Source organism: Mastigoproctus giganteus, chromosome 12 (assembly GCF_048544385.1).
Source record: "Mastigoproctus giganteus isolate SK-2022 chromosome 12, ASM4854438v1, whole genome shotgun sequence".
NCBI classification, from domain to species: Eukaryota; Metazoa; Arthropoda; class Arachnida; order Uropygi; family Thelyphonidae; genus Mastigoproctus; species Mastigoproctus giganteus.
Genome location: NC_143586.1, coordinates 139,020,951 through 139,037,642, shown reverse-complemented (window position 1 = coordinate 139,037,642; position 16,692 = coordinate 139,020,951). Strand labels below are relative to the sequence as shown.

Genomic DNA, 16,692 nt, shown 5'->3' with positions numbered 1-16,692 from the left:
CATATCACCTGTAAGGCCTGTAACAGTTGCTACGTAGGTGAGACATCGAGACGTCTCCAGGATCACCTCACGGAACACGACAGAGCAATCCGGCTTGCCGAAACTGACCAGTCCGTGCTCGCAGAACATTTTTGGGCTACCAACCACGATCTTGACCCCAAGCGCGACTTTGAGATAGTGGACCACGCGTGACACTTTCGCCACCGCCTATGGCTAGAGTCACTAAACATAATAAACAACCCTAAGGCATTAAATCGCCAGAAAGGCATGCGTCTGCATCCCATCCTAGAGACAACCATTTTATTGATGGATGATCACTGGCGTAAGGCAGCACACGTCCGTGCTACAACAATGACGCATGATTAACGTGCCACACTTTGCTTGTAGTGTATTCAAAATTTTATATTAACTTATCAGTTGATAAAGGGACACGTGTTCAGAAAGCTACTGGTTTTTGTACTTATATTTTATTTTATTTGTACTTTATTTGTTAATAAATATCTGGGTATAACTGTATATATCTGTATTTGAAACTATGGACCCCAGTACTCCAGGCCCATTTGTCGCTTTTGATACTGTTGCACATGGAAGACTGCTGCACAAATTGGAGCAGTGTGGCATTGCAGGAAAATTGCTGCTATGGATAAAGGGATGGTTGAGTGGGAGAAAACAGAGAGTGGTAACCAATGGACACTGCTCTTCGTGGACTAATGTTATTAGTGGAGTACTCCAGGATTCAGTGTTGTTTTCTCTACTTATTAATGATATTTATGATGGTATATCAGGTTAATGTCCAAGCTTGCAGACGATATGAAGTTTGGCAGGGTTGCTAATGACACTAATGACAGTATGCTGCTGCAACAGGATCTGGAAAGTTGAGCAGATAGATTGACAGGTGGCAACTGAAGTTTAACATTGACAAATGTAAACTACTGTATATGGGAAGCAGTAATCCCAGAGTAACGTATCAATGTGTGGTACTACACTGACAATGGTAGAGAGTGAAAAGGACCTGTGGGGTAATTGTGCAGGCAGATATGAAGTTTTCTGAGCAGTGCAGATGGTCTGAAAGAGTAGCTCATGGTGTCTTGTGAATGATATACAGGAATTTTTCTAGCAGGGATAAGGTGGTGATTATTCCCTTGTATAAGGCAATGGTCAGGCCACACCTAGAGTACTGTATACAGGTCTGGAGACCTCATTTCAAGAAGGATGTAGAGCTGCTGGAACGAGTACAGAGAAGGGCAACAAGATTAGTGAATGGAACAAAGGGTTGCTCTTATGAAGAAAGGCTTAAGTTTTGCAAATTACAGTGTCTGGAGACTAGGTACCTATGAGGTGATCTGATTGAGGTGTATAAGGCTTGAATGGTTTGAGCATGCTCAATGCTGATGGGACTGTTCCTCTTGCTCAGAATAATCACCTGAGAGGGCATAAATTCAAATTGAGGAAAGACAGTTGTAGGATAGATGTACAGAAGTTTGCCTTTAGCTAGCAGGTGGTTGATTGCTGGAACAAACTTCCATCTGTCGTAGAAGTTGATAGCTTAAATAGATTCAGGCAGAACTAGACAAACAATTGGAGCAAGTGGATGGGTGAAATGAGAAGGGTTTTTTTTTTTTCGCTGATGCTATATAAGCTTGCTTTCTTGCATTTTGTGCCAATGCTAATGCTAAAGTGGAAGCAGAATGTGGGAATCTTATACTTCACATGGAAGTAGGATGGTTAAGCAAAGGGACCTTGCATAGTTTATAAGTTTGCTTTCAGAAATAAATGATTCTTGATAGTTCTTATTTAACGGATTTGTGTCTTTTTACTGATTTATTCAATATTTATATATATTAAATATTAATTATAAGAAATATTGTGATACAAATATGCTAAAATGGTTAGTTCTATAAATTCATTTAAGTTAAAGCTAACTTTGTGAAAGCTGCATCTAGAACAAAAATTGCCAATACATTTTCAACATATGAAGAACTTCATTGGTAGGTTTTATACAAATGGGTACTGTACTCCCGAAACAAATGGGTACTGTACTCCAGAAACAGTTTCAAAGAAGGTTTCATGAATTGCCAGTATTGAGCAACTCAATTTTTTCTTGGCAATATTCAAAATAATAAATATCAAAGATACTGCTACAAATTTTGCTTTTTGCAGATGATACAAAGGTTGGCAGGGTTGTTACTGACAGTAAAGACAGTAGTCTACTGCAAATGGATCTAGATAAGTTGGACAAATAGGCTGAGAAGTGGCAACTGAAGTTTAACACTGACAAATGCAAAGTACTGCATATGGGTAGGGCTCCGGGTGCCAAGCTTTCCATAACTAAGCGATTCTAGTGCATTTTTCAAAGCGTTTTCTACAGAGAGAATTTAAGCGAACAGTTTCAAACAGCGTTTTCTTGATTTCTATAGCATAGTAGATCTCTCTCTCTCTCTCTCGCACTACAAGAAGTAGGCAGAAGCACAGAAAGGAAAACCACCTTTCTGCTTTTTTCTATTAGTACTAACTTACTAACTCTGCCGCTTGGTCACCTTGTGGCACTGCTCCTGCCTCTCCGTAGCGGGGCAGCAACCTGGGCGGTAAAGATAAACCCCCTGGCCAAAAGGAGCTATCATGGATTCTAGCAATTTTCCACCATTAGAGCCTTCAAGCTAAAGACAAGAATCCTGTCATGAAAGTACTAGTCAACCAAAAATGCTTCAAACAGAAGCACAGTGTCCAGACATCCCTAATTTTCTAGTGATACACTCTCTGTCCACGCAGCCCGTGGGCAAGTTATCACCATTTATGATTCAAAGACATCTAGAATCTATTGCAGGATCACCAAAAATGGTGAAGTGACTACAATCAGGAGATCTCTTGGTTGAAACAACCACATCCAAACATTCTGAGTGTCTATTAATGATAACGACATTTGGTGGATTGCCAGTGTCTGTTACTCCTCACAATACCTTAAATTCATCTAAAGGAGTAATCAAAGAATGGGACTTAATTGCAGTGTCTGAGGAGGAATTAGTTCAAGAACTTATCCATCAAAAGATCATCATCATCATCAGCCATTTTCAATCCACTGCAGGATGAAGACCTCTCCATTAACTTTCCAGTTCCTTCTGTTTTGAGCACTGGCTATCCATTTACTACCCACAAACTCATGAATTTCATCTATCCCTCTCCACCTTTGTCTTCTGGGTTTTCTTCTGGCTCCTCTTGGATACCATTCTTTTTTTTTTGTTTTTTTTTCATCACAGGGAATTTACTTTATTTTATTTTTCTTATTTTATTTATTTATTATTTTTTTTTTTTATTTTATTTATTTTATTTATTTTTTTATCATTATTTTTTTAATTTATTTATTTAATATATTTTCTTTTTCACCACGGGGAATTATTATAATTATTTATTTGTTTATTATTATTATTTTATTTTATTTATTTATTTATTTATTTTTTTTTTTTCACCACGGGAAATAGATTTTGTTTTTATTTAATTTTTATTTGCTATTTTTTATTTTATTTATTTATTTTTTTCCCCTCTCTGAAGTGGGCCCCCAGAGAAATCTGGCCCACCTTTTGGCAACATCAGGTGGTTCAGAGTCTCTTATCGAGACAGTACGTGCTCCATTGGGACTGGTCCACCTTCCCGTGGTGTGGACGAGTACCCAGAATCATCTGTCTGGGTGACTGATGCTTCTGGGTAGTCAAGAGGCCAGAACAGAACAACAGAACACACACATAATACACACAAACCGACGTCACACACATCTGGCCCATTTGTAGTGATACTGTTCTTCACAGAGATACGAGGCGGAGTTGAACTCACCTTCTAGGAGCCGCCCTTTACAAAAACACATGTCCACATACCATTCTATTATTTATTTTTTTTTTTAGTCCATCTGTCATCATGTCTTTGAGCTGTGTGTCCTGCCCAAGACCATTTTAGTTCTTTAGTTTTGATAAGAATGTCCTTTACTTGAGTTTGCTGCCTAATCCATGTGTTTCTCTTCTAATCTAACAGTCTGATTCCCAATATAATTCTTTCAATTCTTCGCTGTGTAGTTCTCAGCTTCTCTTCCATTCTTTTGGTGAGTGCCCAAGTTTCACTTCCATAAGTCATGTTGGGGAGTATACATAGGTTCATAATTTTACGTTTCAGACAAACTCTTCAGTATGTGACTATATTTCCTGAATGCTATCCATTCAAAATTTATTCTTCTCTTGACTTCCAGCCATTTATCATTATTACAGCTAATAACTTGTCCCAGATAAGTACATGACTCCACCTTTTCAATTAGTGCTCTTTCAATCATTATTTCCCTTTCTGTGGCATACTTGTTCATCATTACTTTTGTTTTAGCCATATTCATTTTTAGTCCAAAATCCTTACTAACTGTGCATAACTGATTAAGATTTTCCTCTAATTCTTTGGGATCATGGCTTATGTCCACAATGTCATCTGCAAATCGTAAATGGTTTAGGTATTTTCCGTTCACATTGACTCCTTTCTGCGACCAGTCTAATCTTCTGAAAGCTTCCTCAAGGGCAGCAGTAAACAGCTTCGGAGATATTGTGTCTCCTTGTCGAACTCCTTTCTCGATTTTAAATTTCCTACTGTCTTTGTCTAGTCTAATAAAGGAGGTAGCACTCTCATATATTTTCTTCAAAATCATGATATATGGAGTATCTATGCCTTGTCTTTCCAGTGCCCGGAACATTGCCTTATGCTGTATGGAGTCAAATGCCTTTTCATAATCCACAAATGCCAGGCATAATGGTGTTTTATATTCATTTGCTTTCTCCATTAGCTGTGATATTACGTGAAGGTGATCCATAGTTGAGAATCCTGTCCTAAAGCCAGCTTGCTCTTTCGGTTGATTCTCATCAAGTATTCTTTCTAATCTGTTAGTAATGACCCTTGTGAACAACTCGTAGATATGGGATAACAAGCTAATTGGTCTATAATTTCCAATTTCTGATTTATCTCCTTTCTTATGCAGCAAAACTATGATTGCATTATTCCACTGCTTAGGCATCACACCTTTTCTAATGCACTTTGTGAAGAGCCTTGCCAGTTTTTGTGTTATGTCTCTTCCTCCCAATTTTAACAACTCTACAGTAACTTCATCTTCCCACTGGGCTTTCTGATTCTTCATTTTCTTCGATGCGTGTTCTACCTCATCAGAAAGAATATCGGGTATGTCGTATGTGTTGCTACTTTGCAATTCATCTTCCCCACTGCTGGCATCATTCCCGTGCTCCTTGTATAATTCTCTATAGTAGTCTTCTGCTATTTGAATTATGCCTTCTCTGCTGTTTATAAGTACACCATCACTATTCTTCAGTTTCAGTATCATTTGTCTTTCTGTATTACTGCTCATGGCTGCTGATTTAAATCCTTTGTTTTCCTTTAATGTTTGTTCTACTTTTCATGTGTTAAATCTTATCTTCTTATGTCCTCTCTGAGTCTCTTTCTAATGCCTTTGCATAACTCAGTATACTCAATTTTTTCCTTGTCAGTGTTTATCTTGCTCTTCATTTTTCGCCTTCGGTTCATCATAACAAGTGTTTCTTGACTAATTTTTTCTTCTTTGGATTTCTTTTTCCCTATAGGTTTCTTGGGCTTTATCACTTTCAGAAAGTTGTAATATTCCTCGTTGATATCTTGGTTCTGAGCAGTCTACAGAAGCTCAAACTTGTTCTTAAGTTCCAGTACATACTGCTTTTTCTCCTCTTCTGTTATCTCAAACACCTTTGTATTATTTACTCGAGTCAGTTTTTTCCTTTTCTTTCCTACATCTATATCAAGTGTACATCTTACCATTCTGTGATCACTTCCAACATTTACCTTATTCAGGACGGTAATATCATTCACAATATATCTTCTGTTAGCGAGGATGAAGCCGATTTAGTTAGTTGTTAATCCATTTGGACTCTTCCATGTCCACTTTCTGTTCATCCTTTTCTTGAAAAAAGTGTTTATTACTGACAATCCTTGGAATTCTGCAAATACCACAAGTCTTTCACCTCTTTCATTTCTTTCACCAATTCCAAAATTTCCTATAGTTCCCCTTTCTGCACTGTTTTGTCTTTTTCCAACCTTAGCATTGAAGTTCCCCATAATAATAGTGTAGTGGGTTTTCTGCTCATCTAGAAGACTTTCAATTTCAGTGTACATTTCTTCAACCTCTTCATCATCATGGCTCGATGTTGGTTCATAAATCATTATAACCTTTAGCTTGTACCTCTTAGAAATCTTGAGTATTAGTCTTGACACCCTTGGTGATGTACTTTTGAATTCCAAAATGTATTTTAAATCTTTATGGACCAGAAACCCAACTCCACCTTCACTCCTTTCACTGTTTCCATTTGTGTAAGCAGATTTCCACTTGATAAACTTATAAGTGATCCATTTCTTCTTCTTGTTTTAGCCAAATCGATGATATTCCAATTCACATTTTCTAATTCCTTTTCCAGCTCTAATATCCTGTCTTCACCGATGAGTGATCTTACGTTATAACAGGCCAAGTTCAGAATCTGTGCTTGTCAGCCTGGTCGTACACAGAGATTTTTAACACCCTCTGCTTCCACTCTGATGCTCTCGCTGCTGTAAGAGAGGGAGTGAAAGCTGCTGGGGACTGAGGGCCATTTGTTTTGTCGTGTCGTGCTGTCATATGCTGGAGGGTTTGGTCTTTTCCTCTTCACACTGACTGGGCGTCTTGAAGAGAACCACTCTACACATTCGTTGCCACCTGAGTGACGTAACAGGGCTTACCATCAAGAAGGTGTGCATGGGTGGATTTTAGGGAGGCAGGCCAACCGGACTTCTCCTAAATTTTCTGTAATGGAGAGATATTGGATCCATCAGTGTTTTAGGTTGAGTGTCTGATAACACACAGGATACCTGTTCCCCTCTAAGCCTCTCTAATCAAAAGGTAATCACTTCTAAAAGAATTATGACAAAAAAAGATGGAAATCTCATTCCAACTTGTTCTATCATTTTAACTTTTAGCACTCCTGATTCGCCATCCTCAGTAAAAGCTGGATATTTAAACTGCCGAATTCGCCCACACATCCTGAATCCTATTCGCTGTTTTAAATGCTTGAAATATGGCCATTCACAGCAGGCATGCAGAGGTGATGCCATCTTGTCCTATTTGTGAATCAAAAGATCATACACAAGCAGATTGTCCAGCAGCAGTTCCCGATTGCCCCAACTGCAAAGACAGTTACCCTGCTTTTTCTAAATCATGTGAATTGTGGAAAACAGGCAGGAAAATCCAAAAATACAAAGTAGATCATAAAGTCACATATCCTGAGGCACGCAAACAAATAATGTTGACCATGCCTAGTCCATCTTATGCCTCTCGCACCCGAATTTTTCATACAACTGGAATTCAAACAGATGTGTTAGTACTGCCCAACGTCTCGCTATCTAATTGGGTAAAAGCAACCTTATCAACTGCTGGCAAAGAAAATTCTAAAACTAAAACTGGCAATGCCACCAACACCCCAATTAGTATCCCAACTGATATTCTGATAGTCTCGAATGACACAGAAAAATTTAAACCTACTAAAGACTGTAAGGAAACTGATCCACCACCAACACTATGGAAGTGGATATACACCCAAATTATGAAGAACCTATCCTAGAACTCCATGCCAATGACACTAAGGATACCGGACACCCCTTATTCCCAAATAAAAAGGAAAAAAAATGCCCTGCATACAAAAAACAGTCAGATGAATCATCCTCATCCAAACCAAAATAATGCCTAACATCATACAGTGGAACTGTAGAGGATTAAGCAGCCATTCTGATGACTTAAGGGATTTAATCTCTCAATTCAATCCTATAGGTATATGCCTACAGGAAACATTCTTGTCACTCCAAGTTTCGCCACAATTTTCAAATTATATGATATACAGATGAGACAGAAGCCCAGAGTTTCCTGCCCGTGGAGGTGTAGCCATCCTTGTAAATTCTAACATACCATCAAGACTGATCCAAATAAGAACCACCCTAGAAGCTATGGCAACTTGGATTGCAGTTGGTATTTCAGTTACCATTGTTTCGATTTATATTCTACCATCTCTACCACTTGCCCTTTCAGAACTTGACAACCTTATTACACAACTCCCAACTCCAATTTGTCTTTTCGGTGACTTTAATGGACACCATCCATTGTGGGGATCAGCTACAATGGACAGAAGAGGCAAATTGATTGAGGAATTTATAAATAATAATTATCTGAATTTATTAAACTCTGGATTTCCTACCTACATCCACCTACCTACAGGATTTACTTCTGAAATTGACTTGTCAATCTGCTCACCATCCATCTTTCCATGACATGGTCTGTATTAACAGATCCTTTTAACAGTGATTACTTTCCGATTATTTGCTCCTTACAAAAAGGGGTACTCCAAATCCTAATCAAAGATGCACTTGGAAGTTTAAAAGGGCAAACTGGGATGGCTATTCTGCTCAAATATTTCTAGACAGACTTTATATTCAAAAAGAATCTATTGATGATGTAAATACTTACATCACCAATCAGATTCTGACTGCCGCTAATACCTGCATTCCAAAATCCAAGACATATTACAATCACTGAAATCACTGGTGGAATGCAGATTGCTTCATTGCCAAACAGGGAAAAAAACTGATCTTGGTATAATTTCCATAAGAATTCCACCACTAATAACCCTATTGCTTATAAAAGGCTTAAAGCAAAAGCAAGGCGAATTAGAAGGAAACAAGACTCGTGGATTGCTTTTGCCTCAACAATCACAAAAGACACTGACACGCGCCTTATCTGGAAAAGAATACAGGCACTAAATGGGAAATTCGCTCGTCTGCCCTCTCCAATACTTCATTGGAAAGGGAAAGACCTATCTACAGCTGAAGAAGTTGCTAATGCACTTGCAGAATCATTTGTTACAATCTCTACTTCTGCCTCCTATATGTCCACTTTTCAGAACATCAAAGCTCATGTGGAACGACATAAAATTAACTTTTTCACTCATCAGTCATTCCCATACAACAAACCCTTTACACTCATAGAACTTCAAGAATCGTTAAACAGATCTTCAAATAGTGCCGCAGGCCCAGATGGAGTTCATTACGTTATGCTGAAGCATTTATTTGAAGAGGATTTGAGTACCATGTTAATCTTCTATAACCGAATATTCTCCGAAAATGCCTATCCTTCTTCCTGGCGTCATTCTTTCATTATTGCCTTACCAAAACCAGGAAAAGATCATTCCTCTGTTGAAAATTACAGGTTAATATCTCTTACGAGCTGCATGGGAAAAATTTTCAAAAGGATGATTCATACTAGGCTCATTTACATCCTGGAGTCACAGAATCTCCTTCCAGATCATCAATATGGCTTTCGGAAGAATAGATCAACACTGGATGTGCTCATCAAAGCCAAATCTCATATTTGCAATGCCTTTGTCATGAAACAACATCTAGTCATGGTCAACCTAGATCTTGAAAAGGCATTTGACACTATATGGCATCATGGGATTATTATGGACCTTTACCATTTGGGGCTTAGGGCCATTTGCCAAAAATAATTCAAAATTTTCTGCAATTGTGTTCTTTTCAGATCCGATATAAAAATGTACTCTCTGCATCTCACATTCAGGAAAAGGAGTCCCGCAGGGATTGATGCTTAGTCCAACATCATTTTCAATCCAAGTTAGCAGCATAACATGAGATATCCAAAAACTGTTGAAACTTACTTGTACACAGATGACCTTACCATTTCCTATCAGTCTCAAAGTATGAATACCATCGAACGACAGCTCCAACTTGCCATTACCAAAATACAATCCTGGACTTCATGGAATGGCTACCGACTATCAGAAAAGAAATGCACTCTCACTCACTTTTGCAAGAAGCAAGCTCTCCATCCCAGAACTACAAATAAACAATATTCGAATCCGCTTGTAAGTACCGTTAAATTTCTTGGATTGATATTAGATAGCAAGCTGAACTTCTAAGCTCACATCTCTCATTTAAGAAATACGTGTCTAAAGCATCTGAATATACTGTGATCAGTCTCGGCTATGTCATGGGGTGCTGATCGGTATACTCTACTGCATCTTTATAGAATTTTAATCCGTTCACGACTAGATTATTCTTGTCCAGTCTATGACTCTGCCAAGAGCACTACTTTACGTCTAAATGTTATCCAGCACAGCTCTCAGGACTGCGTTGGGTGCTTTTAGGACTTCTCCAATCCAGAGTCTTTATATCGAAGCACATGATCCTCCATTATATCTTCGTAGGAAGTCATTACTGCTCTACTACGCTGCTAAGATCCAGAGTCTTCCATCACACCCCACCTGTTCCCCCTTGGACATTCATTTCTGCCTCGCATAATACACGTTTTGTGGAATGGGGAAGAATACTGTATCTTCCTTTAATATCAGGCAGTTGCACTTAGTTCACACTACTCTGAACTCCCGTGCCTGTAAAATCTATACTGATGGATCAAAAACAGCCAGTACGGTTGGTGCTGCTGCAGTTTTTCCTTCTCATACAGTTACAGCCTCACTGCCATTAGCCTGTAGTGTTTTCACAGCCGAATTATATGCCATCAAATTAGCACTTAGTAAAATCATTGACTTTCTATCTCACCTACCATAATTTACACCGACTCCCTCAGTGCTGTGTCTGCCATAAGGAAAAATTTCTCATCTTCTCATCCTACCTTGAAACACATTCATTCTCAGCTATTTTCCTGCAGCGTGTCCAATCAAATTTTGCTGGATCTCTGGCCATTCTGACATTACGGGAAATGAAAATGCAGACCTCGCAGCTCAACCAGCTGTCCCAGAACATCCTCAGGTTCCTTACACTGATTATAAGCCTATTATTTGCAAAGCAAGTTACGACAACTGGTCACAGATCTGGAAAATTAACACCAACAATAAACTTTACCAGATAAAGAAAGAACCAAAGCTGTGGCACTCAGGCTTTTGACTAAACAGACGAGAGGAAGTAGTACTGGCAAGACTCGGAATTGGACACAATCATACACATCCTGTTCCTGTTGCTGGGAGAAGATCCACCCCAGTTCATCCTGTGACAGTCAACTTACTGTTAGGCATTTTCTGTTTGATTGCCCCCTTTATTCATCCGTACGTTCAAATACTTTTTAGTCGCTCTCTAGGTTGAACGTCTCACGTGATTTAACTAATATCCTTGGAAATTATGCAAACATAGAAGAACTTATAATCTTTTTAAAATGTATTGGCCTATACAGGATAATTTAATTTAACATCTACACTGGTATATTTTGACTGAATAAACTATGAGCAGATACAATTTGACCTCAGTAGCCCTTATGTCGTTAAGCCAAATACTAACAACAGCATATGGGTAGCAGTAACTCAAGAGAAACGTACCAACTGTGTGGTACGTTTCTCTTGGGGAACGTGTGGTACGTTTCTCTTGGGGAAGTGGAGAGTGAAAAAGATCCAGGGTAACTATGCAGTCAGATATGAAGTTTGCTGAGCAGTGCAGATGGGCTGCCAGAGCAGGTCATGGAGTCTTGTCAATGATATATAGGAATTTTGTAAGCAGGGACAAGGAGATGATTATCCCATTGTACAAGGCAATGGTAAGGCCACACCATGAATACTTTGTACAGGTCTGGAGGTCTCATTTTAGGAAAGATGTAGAGTTGCTAGAATAAGTACAAAGAAGGACAACAAGATTGGTGAGAGGAACAAAGGGGGTGCACTTATGAAAAAATGCTTAAGCTCTGCAAATTGCAGCACCTGGAGACTACGCACATCACATGCAATGCTGATGGAATTCTCCCTCTTGTTCAGATTAAGAACCTGAGGGGGCATAGATTCAAACCGAGGAAAGACAGTTGTAGAATAGATGTGTGGAATTTTGCCTTTAGCCAGCGAGTGGTTAATTGCTGGAACAGACTTCCATCTCTTGTTGTGGAAGTTGATAACCTTAAATAAATTTAAGGCTGAACTGGATAAGCATTTGGAATGAATAGATGAGTGAAATGGGAGATTTTTTTTTTTTTTTTTTTTTTTGGCTGATGCTGCATAAGCTTGCTTTCTTGCACTGTATGCCTCTTCTAATGCTAAATATTTCAAACCACTTTTAAGGCATAATTGAAGATGCTGAACTTGAAATCTTGGATTCACAACGCAGCATTGATTTTTAAAATTTGCTTGTAAGAAATAATTTTTGAAGCTTTGTTGATAATACCAAGTTTCCTGTTCTGTGGAATGCTGCTTTGTAGATTTGGATTGCATACCTGTGTGAATGATTTGTTTTCAAGAATGGAAACAATTAAAGGTAAAGCAATCAGAACTAGCATTAGCATTAGCATTAGCAGAGGCATTTGATTCAAGAAAGCAAGCTTATGCAGCATCAGCCAAAAAAAAAAAAAAAAAACCCACTTCCACTTCACCCCTCTGTTCGTTCCAAATACCTGTCCAGCTGAGCCCTAAACTTATTTAGGCTATCAACCTCCACCACAAGGGATGGAAGTCTGTTCCACCAACCAACCAACCACCCGCTGGCTAAAGGCAAATTTCCTCACGTCTATCCTACATCTGTCTTTCCTCAATTTGAATTTATGCCCTCTCAGGTGATTTTTCTGAGCTAGAGGAAGAATCCCATCAGCATTGAGCATGCTTAAACCATTCAAGGCTTTATACACCTCTATCAGATCACCTCGCTGGTGCCTAGTCTCCAGACACTGTAATTTGCAAAACTTAAGCCTTTCTTCGTAAGAGCACCCCTTTGTTCCATTCACTAATCTTGTTGCCCTTCTCTGTACTCGTTCCAGCAGCTCTACATCCTTCTTGAAATGAGGCCTCCAGACCAGTACTCTAGGTGTGGCCTGACCATTGCCTTATACAATGGAATAATCACCTCCTTATCCCTGCTGGAAAAATTCCTGTATATCATTGACAATACTCCATGAGCTACTCTTGCAGCCCGTCTGCACTGCTCAGAGAACTTCATATCTGCCTGCACAACCACCCCCAAGTCCCTTTCATTCTCTACCACTGTCAGTGTAGTACCACAGAGTTGATACGTTGCTCTGGGGTTGCTGTTTCCCATGTGTAGTACTTTACATTTGTCAATGTTAAACTTCATTTGCCACCTCTCAGCCCATCTGCTCAACCTTTCCAGATCCTGTTGCAGTAGCATAGTGTCAGTAGTGTCCTTGACAACCCTGCCAACCTTTGTATCGTCTGCAAACGTGGACATTAAGCTTGATATACCATCATCAATATCATTTATAAATACAGAAAACAATAATGGACCCAACACTGAGCCCTGAGGGACTCCACTAATAACATTAGTCCACGATGAGCAGTGTCCATTGATTACCACTCTCTGTCTTCTCCCCCTCAACCACCCCTTTATCCATAGCAGCAATTTGCCTCCAATGTCACACTGCTCCAATTTGTGTAGCAGTCTTCCATGTGCAACAGTATCAAAAGCCTTTCTAAGATCCAAGTATATAATATCAAAGTTATTCCCTGCATCCAGTTCTTTTGTAACTGCATCATAGTATCCAATCAAGTTGGTCAGGCAAGACTTCCCCTTAACAAAACCATGCTGTGTCTGAGCTATAACTGAAGTCTTGTCTAAATGATCCTGCAGTGCTTCTTTAACCAGTGCCTCCATTAATTTTCCTGGAACAGAAGTTAAGCTCGCAGGTCTATAATTACTTGTGTCAGCCTTTGATCCTCCTTTGTGAATTGGGGTCACATTTGCACATTTCCAGTCTATGGGTACCTCCCCTGAGTCCAAGGAAGCTCTCATAATTATGGCTAAGGGTTTGCTTACTTCCTTTGCTGCCTCCTTTAATGTAACTGGGTAGATCCCATCCACCCCAGGTGCCTTTCTTGTATTTATCTTCAACAATTTCTCCTCCACTTTACTCTCAGTTATTACAATATTCTCTAGCTTACTGCCAGAATTGAATACACCTCTGGCATTCCCCTCGCTGAATAACTCCTCATGTGTGAATGTTGATGCAAAATATTCATTCAGTTTGTTAGCTACCTGAGCAGGATCATCAACAGTTGACCCATCGATATCAAATGGACCAATCTGATTCATCCCCTTCCTTCTAGAGTTTACATAAGTAAAGAACTCTTTGCTGTTTTTCTTTGCATCCCTTGCCAAAGATTTCTCGTAATCTGCCTTCTCCTGCCTAACCTCCTTTGTAACCTGGTTACAGATCAACTTGTATCTATCATAGGCTTCTGTGTCACATGTTAATTTGTATGTATCCCATTCATTTTTCTTCTCTGCCATATGTCTCATTAGTACATCTGACATCCACTTAGGCCTAAACCTTGAACAATATTTCTTAGTTGGTATGTAAAGCCTAGTAGCTTCCAAGATAAGTTCTTTGAATGCTTCCCATTTTGAATTTGCTGTTGGTAACATCATCAGTTGGTCCCACTGTATAGAATTTAAATACTGTCTCAGTCCATCGTAGTCGCCTTTACGAAAGCAATAACCCTTCCCTTTACTCCTAATGGTAGTTACCTCTTTGAGTAAATCCCACTTCAGCATGCTGTGATCACTGCCACCTAGTGGTTTATTTACCTGCAGATTCTTAATACATGACGAATCACTACTGATAATCAAATCAAGAGTATTACCCCCTCTAGTTGCCTCCCGAACATGCTCATGTAGAAAACAATCATCCAATAAATCCACAAAAGCCTTGCTAGTGTGTGAGTGACCAGACGCAAATTCCAGTCAATATCTGGGAAATTAAAATCCCCCATTATAAGACTCTCTGATTTACTGGCCCACTCTATTTCCCTGTACAGTTCCTTATTATACTCATCAGAGTCATTAGGCCTATAGCACACTCCTACTCTCAATTTTGATCTCCCAATGCTTATGTCACACCAAACTGACTCAACACTGCACTGTCCGGCGATGTCGACTGGCTTTACTTCCTTGGTTTTTATGTGTTTCTTAACTAATAGCATAACCCCTCCCCCCCTTCCTATCCTGTCTATCCTTTCTGTAGACGTTGTACTCCCCAAATTGCAGTTCTGCATCCCTTATATCTGTGTGACACCACGTCTCTGATATGGCGCACTATGGCCATAGTTGCCGATGCGCCCAATAAATCCCGAAACAAACAAACAAACAAACAAACGTCTCTGATATCCCAACAATATCTGCCTTTGATGTTTTGAGCAATATCTCAAATTCATCAAATTTATTTACTAAACTCCTAGCATTGGTGTACACGCAAGTATACCTGCACCTGTTTCTATTCTTAGCTACCCTAACACAACCCATGTGTTTACTTGTACCGCAATGGCTCCCAGCAGTCTCTGAAATACCATGCATCTTGTTTTCCAGGCTTCTGCTCATTCTAATAGAAGCAGTGCAAGAATCTCTTTCACCTCTGCCAGTGGCTACTGTCAATCTATTGGTCTTTGTCTCCCCCCAAGCTAGCAGTTTTCCGACCCACCTAACACTGCCTCGATAGCATCAGCAAATATTCTTGCACCCTTTCTATTTAAGTGTATCCCATCCCTGTAGAAGCAATCTCTCCTGCTAACAAGTACAGTCCAGGCTGAAAAAATTCTACCCCTTGAGCCTTGCACAATCTTTCCAGGGCTGAATTGATCGACAAAGCTCTCATCATATACTCCCTCCTATCGTGTCTGGGCAGAATTGCAGACACTTTCAAATTCAACCCTAATTCTCGGCTTTTGTTCAACAGTGACCTGTACTTGTTAAGTAATTCAACAGATAACAACAGATAACAACCTGTAAAATTATACATAAGCTTACGTACACTGCACTACAACAACTTGGCTAATTATATGCAGTGCCATTCCTCTCATTAGTAATTTTATGATATGAACTGGTATTCCTTTTGTAATTATTTAATAAAGATCTAAAAAATTTATAAGCTTATTTTATAGTCGTCTTATAAGGAAAATGTGTTTTTTGTAAATGCCCCCTTTTTTACAAAATATTAATAAATACTAGTTGTATAAATAAATACAACTGGTATTTATTAATATTTTGTAAAAATAGCACTTTAAAAATTATATATAAATACAATCATATATTCTTTATTTAATTTTATGTTCTCATTTTTTGTTAAGGGATCAAGACCACAGACTCCATTCCTTTTTGAGTACTGAAGTACTCAAAAAGGAATGAAGGATACCTGGCACCTTCCATCTCATTGTATGCTTACAAATTTGCTCTTCCCTACACAAACATTTAATATCAGAAAATTATTATCTCATTTATAATGATATTTATAACATCCTGAATTATAAGTGATTATTGACTTCCAGAAATTAGCTGCATATGGAATAAACATATCACCAGAAACTGGAGCATCTGAACATGTAGGACTTCCACCAAAAGTAAGTCAAATTGAATTTACTCATTTCTTTTCTTGTTAAGTTACTTCCTATATGCCAAAAACTTTATAAATCCTGAATTCTCAAAATTCAGCATATGTTGAAAGTTGTATATTATAAAAAAGTTCTTCGTTGCATTGACTTGTAAATTATATATGCTAATGTGATATTTTGACCGTTAGTTCAATTCTTGTCAAAAATAAAATCAGAATTTTAAAAGAGTAAAAAAATTATTAAAAATATGCTAAAATTGTAAAAACTTCATTAA

The 16,692-nt window shown here is 38.7% G+C and overlaps 1 protein-coding gene across 1 annotated transcript in view; it reads left to right on the top strand.

Annotated features, from left to right (window-relative positions):
* Positions 1-16,692, top strand: part of LOC150077456 (dynein axonemal intermediate chain 7-like) — a 325,962-nt gene that overhangs the window by 256,629 nt on the left and 52,641 nt on the right. Inside the window, exon 16 of the mRNA XM_090385907.1 lies at positions 16,356-16,427. Within this exon, the coding sequence (XP_090242033.1) occupies positions 16,356-16,427 (72 nt within the window). The remainder of the gene's footprint in view (positions 1-16,355; positions 16,428-16,692) is intronic.